The sequence below is a fragment of the Thermobia domestica genome, chromosome 10, assembly GCF_964235325.1.
Source record: "Thermobia domestica chromosome 10, izTheDome1.hap1.1, whole genome shotgun sequence".
NCBI classification, from domain to species: Eukaryota; Metazoa; Arthropoda; class Insecta; order Zygentoma; family Lepismatidae; genus Thermobia; species Thermobia domestica.
Window position 1 is genome coordinate 202638971 of NC_137463.1, and position 21524 is coordinate 202660494.

General features: G+C 35.9%; 1 protein-coding gene across 4 annotated transcripts in view; it reads left to right on the top strand.

Moving 5' to 3' along the window:
* LOC145662928 (uncharacterized) overlaps window positions 1–21524 on the top strand; it is a 210283-nt gene that overhangs the window by 185544 nt on the left and 3215 nt on the right. For all 4 annotated transcript variants that reach the window (XM_081728951.1, XM_081728948.1, XM_081728949.1 and 1 more), the window contains 2 exons: window positions 8734–8940; window positions 15284–15453. In XM_081728951.1, coding sequence (XP_081585077.1) covers window positions 8848–8940; window positions 15284–15453 — 263 coding nt within the window. In that variant the 5' untranslated portion in view covers window positions 8734–8847. The remainder of the gene's footprint in view (window positions 1–8733; window positions 8941–15283; window positions 15454–21524) is intronic.

Sequence of the window (21524 nt, forward strand, 5' to 3'; positions counted from 1 at the left end):
GTTGGCTGTATTTAGAGATGAATCAGACATGTAAGGTTGCTGGTTCGAATCTAGTTGTGTTCGCTATAACTCAGGGTCTGAGCGATACTTACCGAAATTTTTCCAGTGTTGCCAACACTATCAGAATGAATCGATTCATTTAGTCGGAGCAGTTTCGTGACGAAAACAGAATTTTGTTTTGCACACAAAAATTTTTCTGAAACAGAATTTTGTTTGTACATAAAAATTTTTTTCTGAAACAGAATTTTGTTTGTACATAAAAATTTTCTGAAACAGTTTTTGTTTTGTACACACAAAAAAATTTTCTGAAACAGAATTTTGTTTTCGTACACAAAAAATTTTTTCTGAAAACATTTTTTTTTTCGTACACAAAAATTTTCTGAATCAGTTTTTTTTTTCGTACACAAAAAATTTTCTGAAACAAAAATTTAGTTTGATTTTTTTTTTTCGCAAAACATTGATTTATTTTATCGGTAAACTGATTCAGAAAAAAGAAATTGAAATCGCAGTACAGGAAAAAGAATTTGATTTTAGGATGTGAAATAAAAACACAGAATCATGTTTTTGTACATTTATTTTTAGCATGTGAAAATGAATACAGAATTTCTTTTTTCTTCAAAGGAAGACGTGTCCGTGATGGGTACAAATTCTGTAAAGAGAAAATAAAACATATGAATATACATGGTAATATTTATTTTGTTTCCTGTGAAAGAAGAAAAACAGATTATTAACATCGAACTAACTGATCAAGAGAGAGTGAGGTGAGAAAAGAAACGCAAATGTGACGTACCTGAATTCCTTTTTTTCTCCACGGGTTTCTGCAAGGTGATGTCATCTGAGTTTTTGTCTTCGCTGTGGCCTCGTTGAAGCATGTCCCGTGTTGCGTTGATTCTTTGCCCCGTCTTTGGGAGGTGATGTTGGTGGGATTAGGGGAAAATATGGCTGTTATTCTGTTCTGGCTTTTTTATACCCATAGGGCAATGTCTCGTATGTGTCTGGTATTAATCGGCGTTTTTTATAGTTGAAACTGTACTTCTTTTCTTCAGGTTTTGTGACAAGATGATGATCGTGGGTTCTGTAAATTTTGTGCGGCGTGCTAATGGAGATTTTTTCACTGGATTGATTTATGATCATTTGCTCCAGACTGTTAAAATTTAGCTTTTGACTTGCAGTATAATTGAGTGTGAATCCACGAATTTTGCATACATAACTGGTTGATTTCGTGTCGGGGTTGTAGATTTCCAAGGCGTACTGTTTTGGGCCACCAGACACGAATTTTTTAATGTATGCTTTTGGTCCAATTGATTCAAGTTCATTTGACATTGAACCAAGAAATACTTCTGGTTCTATTGTGGGCTGTGATGGTCGCTGCGTGAATATTACGGAATCTGTATCGAAATATAATACTCTTTCTTGCAGCAGTTCTAAATATTTGTAGAGTTCCAGACGAGCTTGACACGTTGTAAATGCTCCAAGGACAACATTAGCATTGTGATTTTGTACTGGAACATCATCTTCATACTGCCAATAAAGGTATAACATCGAATCGTTAACAGGTAAAATTTGGTTGACTTTTATATCTGGAGCAGTTAATTTTTGATACAGTTCTTTGGGGTCGTTAATGATGGTCGTTTGGCTGAAATTGTCTCTTATAGCGAGTCGTCCCCAGAAGGCATTCAAACAGAGCTTTGCAAGACTACGACGTGCTGAATTTGTCATTATATTTGCTGCATCTAAAGTTATGCCTTCCCGTTGTTGTACCACTTGAATATACTGCTGCTTTTCTTCTTCGGTGACGCAATTGGCAGGCCATCCAGAAGCTTCCAGCTTAGATTTCAAAAATGTATTAATGTATTCGCTGAATAATCCGCCAGTCTTGGTTTCTGGATCATATACGGTGATGTCGTAATCCCAAATTTCGTAAATTTCAATGACTTGATACCCAAGTTCAATGGCTTTTTGAATTTCATAGGACACCCATGTTCCTGTTAGACTTCGTTCACTGTCCGAATGTGTACATTCAGAATCTTGATTTAATGCTGTGGCACAGGCAGCACAAAGTGGAAACAACAACTTCTTATTTGAACGAAATGGCAGCACTGGATGAAACACATTTCTGCTAGGCAAGATCTTCAACTTGACCAATCCGTTGACAGTTTGAATGTCGGGCATTTCTGGATCTCCCTGTAGATATATTCGTGGATGCCCTATTGGATACCGTCCACATTTATTCACATAAGGATACAGGGAGACGATATCCAAGAATTTTATTTCTTCGCCTTCATTTTCATTTGCGACGTGGTACAATTTAATGGCATTAACACGGCCACCATAGAAGCTGTCTCTTGGATTTAATGGTGTCTTATTAGTATAAGGATGTGTGCTTAAAGAAGAGGCCAATGCTGGATTGGATTTTAACACTTGACGAAATTCACATTCCCACATTTCATGTACTTTATATCCCATGGATCGTAATAACTTCATTTTACGCTGTGTTCTCTCGTAGCGATAGTTCATTGTTTCTTCGGAGTTCTCATAAATGGGTTGATCACGGCCTGTAGGGACACATAGAGGACAGCCGTGGAATCTGCACCCTTCAAATTCATACACGTGTTTCTCTTTAGTGTCAGGATCTTTGTAGTAACCGTCCAGATGAAAACCAGCAACATAAACTTCTTTTCCTCTCGCAGCATGTTGAATTGAATGACCCTCTTTTTCCTCCATGTAGGCAAGCCACTGCAAAGCAATCCGTGACTGATTGTTTCTGTGACGATATCCTCGTGCAGGAAGAATGCTAATAGTATTAGGTTTTAAGAAATTTCGTCGAAATACTAAATTGCACGCACTCGCCAAAGTGATAGCCTCCAGGAAAGGATTGACGTGAGTTTCTTGTTCAAAAGTGGTCATGAAAGATATACAAGCCATTCGAAGTACGTTGACGTCCTGGACACAATAGTTTACCAATTCTTCTTGGAAAATAAACGTATCGTTCTGGTGTTCGTTGTACCATGTCATGAATTTCTCTCGTTCATCCACTTTCATTTCATCTGCACCATAATAATGGATGTCCGGTAATTTTCCCACATACGTTTGATTTGCAGCAGTATTTAAAAAGTGTGGAAAATATCCTTTGGTCGCTGGTAAATGAAATGCCTTGGATAATTTACTTAAAGCCATTGGCATGAAATTTAAGGAGTCAATAAACGATAAGTGATTCACTTTCATGCTTAAAATTTTTGCTCCGTTCAAGATCAAAGTAGGTTTCAATTCATGTTCTTCCACTAAAGATTTAAGAATAAAATGACCATCATATCCCTTACAGTTATGTGCCAAAGATACAATAAGTTTGATGTTGGGTCGTGGTTGACGTAAATACGCAAGAAAGGCATTGATCGGATCATCTTGAAAAATATGTTCTCGCTGTCCACAAACTTCACACGGATGATGTATATCCTCATCTTGAACACAGTTGTAACATACTTGTTGGGCCACCAGTAAATTGGGCTTATGAATGAACGTGTCTTCATCGAAGAAAGTATCCTGTGTGGCTTCGATATCATAGAAGACAATCATAGCTTTCTTGGCATGTAACACTGATGGAACTCCAGGTTTTAATTGAGTCGTATCAGGCTTCATGTAGCATTGGTGGGTAGACGTAACGTGTTTATGGCACACATTACAAAAATAATCAGTACAATCATGTTTTCTTTCCCCTGTATGGACAAACGAATAAATGCGTAGACATTTGGCACACTGTTTCACCATCTTGCATATTGGTTGGCCCTTATGGTATGGTAGAGTCAGATGATTTGTATAGCATGTTTCACCATAAAATTCACGATTGCATTCTGGGCACTGCTTCTCCGTATTGGTCTTACTGCATGGCGGTTTCTGCAAACATTTTTCACACATGGCCGAACAGTTCTTGACGTGTCTATTTCTGTTATTATATTTTTTGTGGCATGCAGCACAATAGTAGTTGGTAGAAAAAACAGACGTTAATGACGTGATGATGTCATAATGAGAATTGATGCACATTAAATTGATTGGAATCTTGTCTTCGCCACCAGGCCCTTCATACAGAATATCTTCTCCGGAAAAACTGGTGTATACGGTAAGTTTATAATCGGTTAAGTAGCGTTGCAATTGTCGTAATTCTTCCACAGATCCCCCATGATCTAAATTCACTGATGATCTCGACAAAAGTTCATGTACGTCAGGGAGAACAACACACTTGCTCTGTTTGCGATATTGATCGTAAACTCTTTTATTTGTATCCTTATATTTCTTTAGGCCAATAGCAATCACAATTGCATACGCTAAACATTTCTTGTCGGTGTTTTTTACACGTAAAATGCCTTTCTTGCACTTTAATAATTCGTCGTTTGATAAAAGACCTCGACGCACCAATCCAAATCCACGGGGCACATCCACATGATGAAAATGGACAATGAACGGTTCGTTCATGAGAAAACTATCGTTACTTTGAAGGATGCGATCAAAGGAAGCCCATAAAGTCTCCAGTGTCAAATTACTTGCATGCCGGAAAGATAAATAAAATGGCTTGTTCTTCTCATCGTGGGATAAAATCGATAATCCAACCATCGATGATTCGTCGACGTTTTCCAATAAGTAATCCAACATCTGTTGAAAGGAGGCCTGAACCCACTCCACAATATCGGTGCCACTGGTCGGAGCATTAATTTGAATTTCCAGCATTCGTCCTTCAAGATTAAAACGCCGATAATGTCTATTGATTTCTCGCAAGACAGTAAAGCCAGAAGTAGCCATATTCAAATAGGGAAAATGGTAAGGTAAGCAAAAAAAGGAATAGGCAAAGAAAAACAAATATCTAAAACGAAAAGAGAAAAAAAAGCACGAATTAAAATTGAATTCAGAGATCACTACATTATCAAAATGACTACACGATCAATCCTAAAAGAATGATCATATCTCAAATAGTTCTACTACTGAAACGTTTTATTGTCGTCATACTGGAAATCAAACCCGGACCAACATCAACATGTAAATGACCTAAGTTTCTGTAGTGATAAAAAGAATGAATGAAATTGTTTTTCTAACTGTGCTGAAAGAATCATTGTAGTAGTAAGCATTTTTCCTCTGACACTGAACTTTAAAACGTATGACGAACATGAAACGAAAACAAAATCTCATGCGCTTGCTTTTCTCGAGCTAAGACAAGAAAGACTCGAATTCGTTTCTCGGCGGGAGATCAGATCCCACATTAAACTGCAAGTCCACGTCTCACGTTGTAGGGGAACAAAATCGTGCGTAGTTTCTTTGCTTACTTTCAGAAACTGAGCTAAGTGGTTAGCGTTACGTTCCTCTGGCACGGGTTCAACACCCAGTATGCGCTCAAATTCAACATTAAGCTGTATTCCTAGCACCCCACTACTGAAGGGACGCTAAACCAAAATCAACAATTTTCTCGTGCTTACTTCTAATGTGTGGGATTCCCGGTCAAGTAAGTGAGGATTATTCTTCCATTTGCTAAATATTTCGTGCTAAATAAAACAGTGATAACAATGTTATCCTCATGCAAAAGCACTCCATTGATGTTAAGAAAACGCAGTCGATACTTACCTCAAATTCAAGGAACGGAGTAAAGTCACGCTGTCACAAGAGGTACACCTACGTTCATTCACGATCTTCGTGGAAGTAGGACTTCAAAAATGAAATTAAGAAATTTATTTAGATCTAAAACGGTTCAACTATAAAGTGACAACACTATCAGCCAATCAGAAACGAGGAAAATGAATCAATGACATCACGGAGAACCAATGAAAACACAGCTTTCATCATGAGCCGAAACGTGATGTAAGAAGCAATCTGATTGGTTGTGACATTATTCACGTTTTTTCTCCTTACACATCAATCGTTACGACATCTAGTATCGCAATTTTGATAATGACATCATACCGTTGACTCGTTAGTTTCTTACGACATTCAAATTAACACATCTAAAATGTGATTCATTTTTCCTTAAACTTGATTGAAAAAATGTAACACTCATCGATATGTTACGAAACTGTCTTTGACATAAATGTAAAGTTGAGCTTTAAAAGTCCGTCAGCTGAGAAAAAATGCTGATGTAGTAAAAGCAGATTCTGCAATTTCACAATAACAAGCTTCTATGCGTAACAACAAGCAGAAATGTGTAGTAATGTAACATAATCTGTTCATGTTCTTTTCATACGCAAAACTGCTCGCACTGAATGGAGTACGGTGGCTCAGCGTTTTTTTTTTCTGATGTGTGAGTTCTCTGCTTCAATCCGCAAGCAAGTAAGTTTATGATGTTTTCTCATGTCTCATCATCGTTTCAAGTGGGACGTTAACATTTTCCTGAAACTAGCACCAAGAATCAAACTCGGGACTATTGCATAGTAATCAACACACGTGTACGATGGCTCAGTGCTTGTCTCTACTGTATGAGGTCCCTGCTTCAATCCTCAGTCAAGTAAGTTCATGTTTCGTCCTATCATCTCTCACCGTTTTCGCGGGGACATTAAATTCAACATTTCCAAGAATCAAACTCGGGACGATTGCAAGGTTCACTCCTAAAGCGGAACAAAATGTCCCCTAAAAGGGAACGAGGTGGACCACCCAAATTTTGTAGTAATATATATTAGGGTCCAGTACTATGATACCAAATGTTTAAATTTGGCAATTTTCTAAAACTTAAGGGGCGGGCCAAGGTACCATTCCCGGGGGTGCGCATATGTACTTATGTTTCATAATAGGAAATGGACTCCTATACATGGCCATATAACCATATAAGGTAATAGGATCTCATCCAAGGAAATGAATTAGGTCAAAAACCAAACACGTGGTACAACGTATTGCTTACGTTTATATTTTGGCAATTTTGTACCCCTAAAAGGGAACGAGATAGACCACCGAAATTTATAGTGATCTATATTAGGGTTCTATACTATTATACCAAATGTTTAAATTGGGCAATTTCCAAAATTGAAGGGGTGGGCCAAGGCACTCCTGCCGGGGTGCACAAATGTACCTATGTCTTACAATAGGAAATAAACACCTGTATACAACCATATAAGGTAATAGGACCTCATCCAAGGGAATAAAATGAGCCAAAAAACCAAACATGTGGTTGTACTAAAAATTTGGCAATTTTGTACCCCTAAAAGGGAACAAAGTGGACCACCCAAATTTATAGTAATACATACTAGGGTTCTATACTATTGTACCAAAATGTTTAAATTGGGCAATTTCCAAAATTGAAGGGGTGGGCCAAGGCACCCCTGCCAAAAATTTAAAGGGGTGCACAAATGTACCCATGTCTTATGAAAGGTAATGAATCCCTGTATATGCACATATAACCATATAGGGTAATAATACCTCATCCAAGGGGATAAATAAGGTCAAAAACCTCCGAAATTTGAATTTTTGGCAATTTTTTACCCATGAAAGGGAACGACATAGACACCCAATACTGATAGAGGTACATACTGTGGTCCTAGGCTACCACACCCAATTTTTAGATTTGGCAATTTCCAAAATTTAAGGGGGGGTGGTCCTATGTACCCCTGCCAAAATCTAGAGGGGTGGTCCTAAGTACCCTAGGTCATTGACACAGGCCAGGGACCATGGGTCCTGGGGGTGGTCCTATGTACCCCTGCCAAATTTTAGGGGGTGGTCCTAGGTACCCCTAGGTCATTGACCCTGGGCCAGGGACCATGGGTCCTAAGGCAGGGACCCAGGGGCCAAAAAGTTTCCTCAAGTCGCCCCATTACTACTGGCATTATCCTGATTGATTTCTTGGAAAAGAGAAAGACTGTCAATTCTGAATATTACTGCACCCTTCTGCGACGTTTACGTGAGGAAATCAGAATTAAAAAGCCAGGAATACTGCGAAGAAAGGTGTTGTTTCACCAGGACAGTGCACGTGTTCACACGTCTCTTGCATCCATGGCAGAAATTCAATCCTATGAGTTCGAACTGTTACTGCATCCACCGTATTCGCCTGATATCGCCCCCTCGGACTTGTTTAGAAACCTTAAAAAGATTGTAAGGGGTCAGCGATTTTCTTCAGATGCACAGGTGGAAAGTGCTGTACTGGGATATTTTGCAGGGCATGAGGTTTTTTGAGTAGAAGCATTACCGGATAGTTGGCGTAAATGTATCTCGGTCGAGGGGATTACATGGAAAAATATAGCATAAATTATCCAAACATTTTCTAATTTTGTAAGTCAGGTCACGAACTTTCTAATCCACCCTCGTAGTATCTTTACGTTTCGTGGTTGCAATCTGTCCCTGTTTCCTGGCTTTGTTTGAAAAACGTGATCAGAAATTTAAATTTTGCACAAATTTGTCGCTTTGATTAGGTTAGTTTCGTTTCCGCACGTAAACAATATTCTGTATTTTGTAAAACGTGTAATTATAGGATTTTGTGTGGACATATTGTGAAATAGTAGGCCCAAACTATTGACAATTGACTGATACTCAAAAATGATCTTTTCTCTTTTATTCTGACTAAAAAAACTATCCAATTGCGTCATAAAAATGTCAGGATAAAGCTTAAAATTTCCCAGGCCACTCCTTTTTACATATCCTATTACTCAGACTTTTGCTGGCAGAAGATTATCATTCTAGAAACCTGTTACAGACACAGGCTTCTTTTGGCTTCGTTTTTGTCTGTTACGTATATAAAGGTATTTTTGTTGTAAGTTATACATTTTATTGTTTCAGGTTTCCAAAGAAGATGGACTTCCAGCACACATATGTGGCGATTGTTTTGACAAATTGGAAGTCACACACTCATTTAGGCAAAAATGTCTTAAAGCCGACGAGCTACTGAAGGAAATGAGTAGCAAAATAGATTATAAATCTGACAAAAGTGAAGAAGATGACATCAACCCCCCAAGTCCAGTATCATGTGAAGCCAATGACGAAGAGGTATTTTTTCGTTGTTTTTCGCATTTGTGACTCAGAATTGATTAGTATAAATATTTCGGCCTATCTGTTTTCCTTATTTAATCATTATTAAAATAATAATATTCAAAGGTATACATCGAAATACATATTTTTTGTAATGTGTCTTATTTATATATTCGTTATTGTTCACAGTCGCTTTTTTATTTATTTATTTATTTATTTATTTATTTATTTATTTATTTATTTATTTATTTATTTATTTTCCTGTTAGCAAAACGTTGTCGGATTGACTTCAGCATCATGAAACAGTCGGGGATTTATTTGAATTCAAGGTAGCGAAGTCCGATCTGGAATGCCATAAATAAATTGGCATTGAACTAAGAGGTCGAGGCCTAGGTAACTGTACAATCAATTAGAAGTCATCTGGCTGGCTACACTATTTCGTGAATTGTTATGCCAGAAAGTTTAGTGTCACTTACAGGCGTATTCAAAAATCTTGGCCATCGAGTTTTCAGTTAAGAGCTTTCTATTAATATTTAAGTTATGAATTTCCAATAGCAAACGAAAAAGATACTTTTTTTTTTCTAGTTTTCGTTCAAATTACAATGATGCTAAAAGTTTTTTTGCTCCCAAGTTTTTTTTTTTTTTTTTTCCTACCAGTTATGTATAATTTTCTTTGGTTATATGCATTATAGGTTTCCCATTTAAACATTTACTTTCGTATTTTTAAGTAATATTTAGTTACAAATAATTTAAAGGGAACAAGCTACCCCTTTAATCTTTGACACAGCATTCTGCTTATGGGTAAAATTTTAAATAAGCAGTAAGTGTATGAATTCACACTCCAACAGTTATAACTGATAATTTTGATAACTTTCGCCCAGAGCATTTAAAAAGGATTGATTTGAGAATTCGAGATACTACAGAAGATAAAGGTGAATGAATGGACAGGTTTTGTCAGAAGAAACTTTTTATGCTTTGACGTGTAGCAGTCTTGATTTTTACAATTTCAAGAAGAAGTAGGGAAGAAGGAAAAGCTACTGTCAAGCATACAAGTGGGGGCCATATTAGAAATTTCTCTCTTTCACAATATCACCCAGATCTTGAAAATACAATACTATAGTATTCAATTCATCAGAAAATATTACATTGTGGATAGAATACTTAGTTATATACTATTTTCTATAAAAATGATAAATGAGTCATAAAATTGATGCACTTGAGTGTGCATATACTTCAATAAATTACAATAAATTCAAAAAGTAAAGGTCATTATGTTCAGGAGTTTTGTTTTAAGTTCGACCAAGCTTTGAATACCTGCATGTTTCCTTGGTTCTGAGGCAAAGAATTCCAGGGCTCCTGTTCCCACCATTTTTTGGAAATGGTCGTGGTGAAGGAACTGAACCATGGGCTAGAAAATATGGTAATTACTGAAAGCCACTACTGGGCTATATGCTAGGTGGGACATTATTCGATATTTTGTGATCGTCAGTACGGTCGAATATCCCACATATAGTGGAGCGTTATCCTGCTTCATATTTTTGAGACAATATAGCATACAAGTGATTGGTTGTATCCATTTCTTTCACTTCTATTCCCAATCTTGTTCCATTTCTTTTTCTGTATTCTCAATATGACGATAAGGAAAGAAGCAAGGAGGTTTACAACGAAGTGATACAAGAAAAACTTCTCGGCAGGTTTATACTATTGTGAAAGGTATGGTGTAGGGACTAAACCGAACAGAACATAGGAAGGACAATAGACATGATAAGTAACTAGAAAAGAAAAGAGGAGTTAATAGAGAATTTCCACAGATGTTTTGGTGAACATCGGTGCAGTAGAGAAGAATTATTAAAAAAAAGGAATAGAAAGAAGAGGAAAAACATAGAAAAAATATTGTAGATAAAACATAAGTTCTTAAAAAGTTGCCGAAAAAAGGAGAATCATACGGAAATGGCGGCTGGGGATACTCAGGAAGAATAAATGCAAATTATTTTCTGTATATGTATACTTATGAATGGTTAAGAGCTAGAGTGAACTCAAATGATTCGTATCTTTATTCATTTCTTTTATTGATACGCAGATTGAATTAAGTCATTATATTTCTGACATTGATGCAACTTAAACTGGATTATTTCTTTTTTACTCTGAAGTCTTTAGAAATTATCCATTTATTTTATTATCGTATATAACTTGGTGCAGTTGTGTATCTTTTTGTCCTTCTGAAGTAACTCCATGGGCCAAATGAACAACTTTGCATACACTCACGTACCCAGTCAAAAATACCTCTGAATCACAGAGACGATAAAAGATGAGCTCCTTGTTATTACACTTCGACAGATACACCTATGACTCGTCTAAAGTCACTACAAATTTCCACCTGTCCCCTGCAAGAGGGCGTTGGTACAACTTTCGACTTCGTCGTCTTCTCCATGATACGTAAAGGACCGACCATATGAATACTTTACCAGATGTAAATCGTGCTCAGTTATGCGATTTATGGGTGCGACAAAAGGTTGTACTGCTCTTGGTATTGTTCTTTGAGACAATGGGTTCTCACATTGCACCAAGATACGCACTATCTGTATCACATCTTGGGTTCACGTGTGCCTCTGATATCTATGATGCCAATATTGATGGACCCAACAGCAGCAAGGGTGCTCGTTTTGTTGCTATTCAACTCAGCGTTGATCGCTTTCTCTGATACACGAAAACTGTTTGCAATGACTGTTGAATTATTTAGGTATAACTGTAACCAATGTCGAAAAGGGCATAAATAAAGGTCTTCCAAAATGCCGTAATTTTCAGAGCCATATAAATACTCACACACAAAAACGTCCGTTCTCCTTAGAAGTGAACACACAGCATTTTTTAACTTCTCGTGTTTATGCGTATTACTACCTAGCGATCAAATTCGTTATCATAACCTGAAACAACCTTCTGTATACATGACAGGAAAATCCAGTGAATATGACACTTTACAAAAATACAGGGTGTCCAATATACAATGCAACCCGGAGTTTGGGATAGTAGAACTTTTGAACCGGAAGCGGTATAGAAATAATGGCTATACCAAAATGAAGCCTTGTTCATGCATATATTTTTAAACTAGGAAGCAATGATTGAAGTTCACTAGGAACCACACAGTGTTGACAGATGTAACCGAAGGTGTAAATAAATTTTTTTACAAGTCACGTAAATTGACTCATAACTCATAGGTATGGATGTTCTGTCGTTAATTTTCAGTTTGTATAGTTGGAGTAACTTGGAAACTATGGAATGAAAAAAAGTATTTTTCATTTCCGCCGATAACTAATCGGATGAGGCCTCTGTAAGGGGTTATTAGGGAAAACGTGGTTTTCATAAATTAAAATTCTGAATTGGAAACTGTACTGATGTTTCAGTGCATCAAAAGGTGTGTTAAGGATCTGTCTACATTATGCAATTCCTGAAAATAGTGAAAAAGAAACTAGGAAATTATCGTGATAAAACTTTTACTTACATGCACCCGGCAACACTGCTATTCATTGAATCAAAGCGGGTGCACTTCCATAATCTGCCGTAGAACTGACAATTCAGTTCGTGATGAATAACAATGTTGCCGGGTGCATGTAAGTAAAAGTTTTATCATGATAATTTCCAAGTTTCTTTTTCATTGTTTTCAGGAATTGCATAATGTAGACATATCCTTAACATACCTTTTGATGCACTGAAACATCAGCACTGTTGCCAATTCAGAATGTTAATTTATGAAAACAACGTTTTCCCTAGTAACCCCTTACATCTGCCTCATCCGATTAGTTATAGATGGGAATGAAAAATTCTTTTTTTCATTCTATAGTTTCCAAGCTACTCCAACTATACAAACTGAAAATTAACGACAGAACATCCGTACCTATGAGTTATAGGTCAATTTACGTGACTTGTAAAAAAATTTATTTACACCTTCAGTTACATCTGTCAACCAGGGGCGGATCCAAGGAGGCCGATCGGGGCAATCCCTCCCCTCCAGAAGAGGAAATTTTCTTATTTTATATATAAATAAACCCATCCATGAAAAGTTTGGAGCTCTTAAAAGTAGTTCTAAGTAGCAGTATTACTACCGACCGCCCCCCCTCCCAGAAGTCCGTTCTGGATCCGTCCCTGCTGTCAACACTATGTGGTTCCTAGTGTACTTCAATCGTTGCTTCCTAGTTTAAAAATATATGCATGAACAAGACTTTATTTTGGTATAACTATTATTTGTGTACCGCTTCCAGCTCAAAAGTTCTACTATCCCAAACTCCGGGTTACATTGTATATTGGACACTCTGTACCTTACGAAAAAGGCGAAAAACGAACACGGAAGTATGGCTTGCAATAAACTAGTAATTTCGAAACGCCTGTAAATGTACTATTATTGGTCTTCTCCAATTTTTAAAATTTTGTCGAAGATTGTTACACATCTTTTAAAATTACAACTATAAACATAAATATAAAAAGGCATTAAAAATTATTTTACAGAAAAAGATATTTATGTAGAGTAGACCATGTAATACGTGAATGCGAAGGTAGATACATTAGGATCATGATAAGGAATACAATTAAAGGTTGCTAAACATAGAGTCTAAAGATAATGATATTGCTATATTCGACCTTTCAGAACATTTAGGACGGATATACATAAAATTAAAGATACGCATTTGTTAAAATACCAGACTGAAATGTATAATTATAAACATTACCACATAGCACAAAGTATCCATCCCCCATTGGATACAGGTAGTTAAAGATAACCTAAATAGGACATCTAATTAGATTATAGAGTGGTATGAAAACTTCAATATAATTCTCATAATTTTGTTAATAGTTATATATTAATCAGGGTTGGCTGGTGTAAACCAAGGGAACGAAAAATGTTCGTAAAAGTGTGTTTGTAAAATCTTGATGAACACACATTTGTGGGTTATTACCTTTCACTCCCGTATATTATTCGTATTATATTCAGACCTAAATTCCCCATTCATTACTCAAAAAGATTATGCTGCAAAAGCAACTTTTTTTTGTATAAGTTTATAAATGTTTGTTTTGTGAATTTTTGGTAGTTGTTATTATTGTTATGTAATTGCAATCAAAGAAAAATTCTAAATATTGTTTCGTTTCAATGTTTACTATTGATAAAATACATCGAAATGCTGTACTTTTTGTTTGTGTGTGTGTGTGTGGTGGGGGGGTCATATAGACTCCACGAGACGCTTTTAGTGAAATGAGAAGTATCTTTGGTATCTATTTTATGTATAAATGAGTCTGAGCCAAAGTGGACTCAAATAATTCGTATCTTTATTTACTTTTCTTACTGATATGCAAATTAAGTCGTCGTATTTCTTTAATTTGGACCAATAAAAGTCATTGTTAACTAACTTGAATTAAATTAGTTCTTCTGTACTCCGTAGCACTTTGAAATTTTCCATATGTAATTCTGTATAATGGTTTCACTTGTGCAACTGTTTATCTTTTTGTCCTTCTGAAATGACTCTTGACAGTTATATTAAGAAGCATGTAAAAATCAGTACAACGTATTTTTATCAGGATTCCTTCGTGAGTGAGTCGGCAGACGTATCGCATTTGTGGCCAATTAGTCCTGGTTCCGAGTTCAAATGGAGAACAATTTCTCTTGGATGTAACTGGAGAAGCAGTTTTTATTCCGCTTTAAGCTTATGTGACCCCTTCCAGCATAACCCGGCTGTTGCATAATAACATCAAGGCCAAACAAACGTATTTCTGTCCATATATGATATGAATATATAGAGCAAATTATTTAAACCAAATAAACCTGGTTTAAACAAAAAAAAAAAAAAAAATTTTTTTTGTTTTTGTTTTATCAATAAAAATCATGGTTTCTGCCAACCCTGATATTAATACACGTTTTGTAAACACAAGTTACATCAGTTTCTTCACTTGGTAACTTAAAAAAAAAAAAAAAGTATGGAAAGCCTTCTTGTTTAAGAGACTTGAAACAAGATGATCTGATCATGGAATATTCAGCAATTCTTTATTAGAAAAAAGGAAAAACAAACAAATGAAAATTACTAATTTAAAAAGGTTAGGTACTTTTATAAGACGCTTTTGTAAAATCGTGAGTAGTTACGGCTCTTGCAGGAATTTACGTCGGTTACATATAAAATTTTTTCGCTACAATCTAAGGAAGCAGCTTTCCTAATTCTTTAATTCTTGTAGTGCCTATAATGTAAGTTTTCTCCCCCCATGCTTGTAGCGATAAATTTTTTGTGTTTATGATTTGACATCCCTCGAGAGCCACCACTGATCCTGACTAGCATTATTAACCATTACTTGTGTAGTTATTGGGATATTCTTATTTTTACAGCAAGTGGTAAGAATAAAAGAAGAACCTGAAAATTTAGAGATATTTTCGCCGGAAGTTACATTGGAAGAATCTCTAGAACTTATAGATGGAGATAAGGTAGAGGATGTTCCCGTTGAAAACAATGAGACAGGAGAAAACAGAGCAACTGTTCTGCAAGCATTGCTGAATAGGTTAGTTGCATTACTTATGTAACATCACTTTAAATTCGTTCCTTATTTCGAGTTCTTTAGTCGCTAAACCGTTAGCGTACGCTCCCGGCTGAGCTCATGTAGTTCGGATCCCACGATAATCTTATATATATTTACTCATACCAAAATACACAACTCCATAACTTTACGTTTAGCAACAATTTTTATAAATTAAAACTTATAATAAGGATTTATTCAATACTTTAAATACGTACATGCTAATCTAATATCATTCTTTCAAATAGATTATCGCTCTTTGGCTTAACTAGGATAAGGCAGTACAGAACAATAAACTCAAAAGGTATCACTTTTTGCTTCTCCAAATTACTGTACGTTGTTTTAAAAATTATATTAACCATGCATTTTTTTACTTATAAGTGTCAGCATGGAAGAAACAGTATTTATAGTAGAAATAGGTTGCATGGGAATTAAATATTTACATTTATAAATAAAATTATGCGGAGCAGCAAGATGTTTGTACGTATAATATATACATTTAATTGTATTTATCCATATTAAATAAAGATTTTTTTTTTAACTTAAGTCTTGACAGTACTGACACCTGTCAGCGAAAATTCAATGTCTAATATTATCTATGATAAGTTGGCGGAGCAAAAGTGAATCCTTTTGAGTTTAGTGATAAGATTGTTTGTCAGGCGGTTTACATCACACTGACTACAAAACAAGCTTATATCAACATCCTGTGGTAGCTTACTAAGACAATGTGTACATGCATTGGGAAGATAATTTGTGAACATTCAATCAAGTGGGTAATGAACAGAAAAATGTTCTAGTTGTTATAAGTTTCGTTAATGCATTTTTTAAAAAGCTAGAGAATTCAAATTCCATCACTACAACATTTTTTCCTTGAATCAGTTTGTGTAACTTTAAATATGTATCTGCTATATCTAATTTAATTTTTTTATTATTTAATACATAAATCATCATTCGTAAGTTGAATATTACCTTATCAAGATACAATTCAAAAATCTTTTCTTAACTTATATCAATTAAATGTTGGTATGTCTTCAAACGGGTTGACTGAGTTAACTTATTTTATTCTTATGTGCCCAAAGAAGTAATAGTACATACATCTAGAGAATGTGATTTTACATTGACCTTCATTGAAATAAATTGATTTTTTCCTTTCTAAAATCTGTTTTAGAAGTACGTTTACCTGCTAGGTGCTCTTCTTTCATTTTCTGTTAGGAAATTTCTCGGTCTGCATCTAACAGAAATGTTCACCTAAAATATGAACAGGTAGACCCTATACGAAATATTGTCATCATCATTATATGTATGCTGCCAATAGTGGCAAGTTACTTGCCACAACTTAGAAGCTTCCATGCTTCACGGTCTTCCTCTAACCTCCTCTCTGTCTTCTCGTACGATTTTTCTGTTTTGATACCGTCCAGTAATTGTAGTCTCCTTCATTCCCTCCCTTTCATTCCACCATACCCTCTAGCACGTCCCTCATGATACAGTTCCTTCTGAGTCAATGGCCCAGCCAGTTTCTCTTCGTCTTCTTAATAATATCTAAAAATTTTCTTTTCTCCCTCATCATTTCTAAGACACTCTCATTCGTTTTCCGTTCGATCCAGCTAATTCTATCCATTCGTCTCTACACACATTTTTAAGACTTTCAGTCGTTTTTCATCTTTTTTGCGTAATGTCCATGTTTCTGCCCCATACAGCATAATACTTCATACGATGCATTTTGAGTTTTTTTTTTTCTCAATTCTTTATCCAAGGTTTCACAAAATAGTCTTTTCTTCTTCCTGAAAGCTTCCTTTGGCATTCCTATCCTTGCTTTTATTTCACGTTCGCACTTCATATCCTCACTAATACTACCTAGGTATCGAAAACTAGTCACATGTTCTATTTTCTACCCTTCTATTTTTATATTTGACACGAACAGCTTCGTTCCAGTCACCACGGATTTTGCCTCTAACATTTATTATCATCCCATATTCTTCACAGCCATTCCTCAAGTTTTCTAACGTGTTATTGATTTTCTTTTCAGATTCCGCAACAAGCTCCATGTCATCTGTAAATAGTATACACCTAATCAATCTACTTCCTTCTGAAATGTTGTCTTTATTATGTAGGCTCTTTTTTTACTGTTTCTTCTAGATAGGTATTAAATAATGTTGACGAGAGACAGCATCCCTATCGAACTTCCCTTCCAATTGCATTGTCATTTCCTCCTCTATTCTAATAATTACTTGTTGGTCCATATATAAGTTCCTTATGAGTCTTCGATCTTTCCATTCCAACCAACCTTCTTTAGAACTTCCAATAACAATTCCCAATTCACACTATCAAAAGCGCTTTCAGTAAATACCACATATACCTCTTTTTTTTCTTCTTCTATAAGCCTTTCACTGATTACCCTTAATAATCCAATTACATCTCTTGTGCCCTTACTTCTTCTCAACCCAAACTGTTCCTCCTCAGCTATTTCATTTGTTCTTCGCTGCAACCTTCTGTTCAGAATTCGAAGCAAAATATTTGCTGCATGAGATGTGAGACTAGTAGTTCTATAATCCTGTTTCATATATTTCATTTGGAACAATTATTCCTTATTCTTGCCTCCATATTGTTAGTGAATTCAATCGGTTTATTATCTATCCCGGTTGCCTTTCCATTCCTAATCTCGAATGTAGCTTTTTCAAACTCATCGCGAAGAATACTAAACCCTTTATCATTCCCACGTACTTCATTTTCTACTTCAACATCTAGGTCACACAGTCTATCCCTACTCTCATATAAGTCTTCAACATATTTTTTCCATCTTCCTAAGACTTCACTTCTTTCGTTATCTTCCCATTCTAATTTTCTACTACCATCGTAATACCCCTTTGTTCCGTGCAAGATTCCGTAGATTTTTCCCCTTGTACATTTCCTCATATTTCCCAATTTCTATGTCCTTGCGGGTGCCGCGGAGGCTCAGTGGTAGAGCTTTTACCTCTGGTGCATGGGGTCCTTGGTTCCATCCCAGCTCGCGTCAAGTGGCTTTGTGTTGGACAAACGCAGTATGCATGGGTTTTCTCGAAGTTCTTCCGTTTCCTTCACGTTCTTCATTCCACTATTTCATTCTTTTTTCATGATCATCCCCTTTAGTCTAGCCGGCATAACTGTGGGACGTAAAACTTAAAGAATTCATTTTTCTTCTGTCCTTGCATTTTCTTTTGTAAAACTTTTTCCTTACTCTGTCTGTTTCACTTCGTAACTCATGGTTTAACTTCATGCACATCTTTCTACCTTCTTCTGTATCAACTTGTTGCCACGTCTTCCTTTCCCTCATTTTCTGCAACATCTGTTCTGTAACCCTTCATTTCTTAGCCGTTCTGTGTTCGCGGTAACCTACTACTTCTGCAGCTTGTTGTATGTAAAGTTTAATGTGCTCCTACCATCTGTTACTACCTGCACCTATCCGTTTCTCGTTTGAGTATTTTTCTTCGAATTTTTCAGCAAAAAGATATTTACTTCCGTGTATTTCAGCTTTTCAGTATTCAACATCAGCTTTTCAGTATTCAACATCTTGTTGCCTACTTTTCTTTTACCTACATTTTTCAGTTGAATGTCCATTTCGGTCAGCACAAGGTTATGATCAGAGAAAATGTCAGCCCTGATCAGGGTCTTCGCGTTCTTAAAGCTATTCCAATATCTGTTCTGAATCATAACATAGTCTATCTGATATCTTTCTCCGTCTATTGGGGATTTCCATATATATCTTCTTCTCTTGTGCTAATTGCACCACATGTTCCCAATTATTAGTGAATTCTGTCTACAGAAATTAATCAATTTCTTTCCCCTTTCATTTCTTTCACCTAAACCATATTTGCCTACGACACTACCTTCCTCTTTTTCTTCCACAACTGTATTGAAATCTCCCATTAAATTATACATGCACCTCTCAGGTGTCAAATTCTGGAAAGTCAGTGAAAAGTCAGGGAAGTAAAATGTATCAGCTAAAGTCAGGGAAATGGAGGATTGGTCAGGGAAAAATCGATTGAGGTTCATTGTTCAGTTATTAAATTTATGAAATAGTAAGTGTGATATCGACCTAATGCGTATGTTTATAAATTTACATTCTTTTGAACTAAAGAAAATTGTTAAAAAACAAAAAAAGAAAAAAAAGAAAAGAAAAACAGAAGTAGAGAGAAAACAAGGCCAACTATGGGGAAGGTGAAAACTGAGGATTCTTTCTTTTTTCTTAAATTATTCAGTGGTCAGGAAAATCTGGAACTTTGGTCAGGGAGAAGTCAGGGAATTTTTTTAGCCAAATTGTGTGGACACCTTGACCTCTCTTCTCCCTGTCCCTAATTTCTTCTATTTTCTCATAATTTTCCTTTGCTTTTCAGTTGTATGCGAAGTCGTTTATTGCGTAAATCTGTATCGCCACTAGATCCTTCGTTCTTCCTTTAAGTCTTAACTTCATAACTTTATCATCAACAAATTGTACTTTCACTACCTTGGCTTTTAAGCGCCTACCAAGAATGATTCCTACACTATTATGACTGCCCTTTTCATTACCTGAGTAAAACATTCTATATCCTTCGATGTTCAACATCCCATTACCTTCCCATCTAACTTCACAAACTCCTATCAAATCTATATTTTTGTTTCATTTCCTCTTTAAGATTTTCTAATTTCCCTCCCTGTAACACGGTACGTACGTTTCATGTCACTATCCTAAACCTTTTGCTCTTTGTTTATCTTTTTTTTTTTTTTCCTTATCTGTCTTCCCCACCTTGTTACTTTCTCGTCCAATAGTGCTTCCCAAGCCATCCCCTCCGAAATTTATATTTTGACCTGCGACTATTGTACATACGTTATCTTTCTGCTGTCAGCAAACTAGGGAGAAAGAGATCGGTGGTTTTCCGTTGCCTTCCATCCCAACTATTAAAATCACTCTGACCACCCCTGGAACTAATCTCCAAGTTGCTATACGAATCACTGTGATTTTGTGGAGAATGGATGCTTCTCCCAAAACACTTTTCGTTTGGCTACTTCATTTAGATAAATTCGGTAGGGGTGAGCTTCCTGTAGTCTACTACCGCCGTTATATCTCTTCACTGTAGCACACAATCCTCCTTAATAGCTAATTAATTAATTAACTTTTTAAAATAACAGACAAATTCTGACCAAATATATTAACTAATAAATAATTGCGTTACAGTTTCGGCAAATTAACTTTGCCTTCATCAGACACATTATGAAATACAATTTCTAAGATTACAGCTTATATACTTCTTAAAGTGAGAGGAGGTATTCCATGAACCAATCATATTCGTCCTTTCCTTTAACAATTTTTAATTAATACAAATGCAACTTTTAATGATCAACTTTCACTTAAGAGGTAAACTTTTAATTGGCACACCTGTGTATGAATAACTTTCACTTTTGAAAAACAAACTTTTAATTGTCTATCCGTTGTTCAATACACCTGTTTTAACCTCTTCTTTCTTCTGTTTTATCCAATATCTTTCTCCATACATCATGTATATTTAGTCCACTATTCCAATTCTTCCTTCCTTTCTTATCCATTCTGCCTCTTTCCATTTTCTTATAATGCTTCTTTTCTCCTTTTCCAGCCCCTCTACGCCTTCCCAGTCTATTTCATGTCCTGTCTCCCTTACATGTTTATATATAGCGTTACTATCTCTCTTCAATCGAACGTCGTCCCTGTGCTGTTTAATCCTTTCTTGTAACCTCTTTCCTGTTTCCCCTATATAACTCATATCACATTCTTTGCATTTAATTCTATATACAACCCCTTCATCACTTATTTGAATCTCTTTTACTTTCCTTTTCCTCGTTCGCAACGCATCTAACATTCTTCTGCTACCTTTTCTGTACGTTCTTACTCCTCCTTTTCTCAATGAGTTTTTTAAGACTTCCGTTTTTTTCTCCTATGCTTTCTATCCCGAATTATCTTTTCTTTTCTTCTTCTCTATCTTCTCTCACCTCCTTCTGCCTTCTCTTTCTCTTGAGTTATATAGGGGAAACAGGAAAGAGGTTACAAGAAAGGATTAAACAGCACAGGG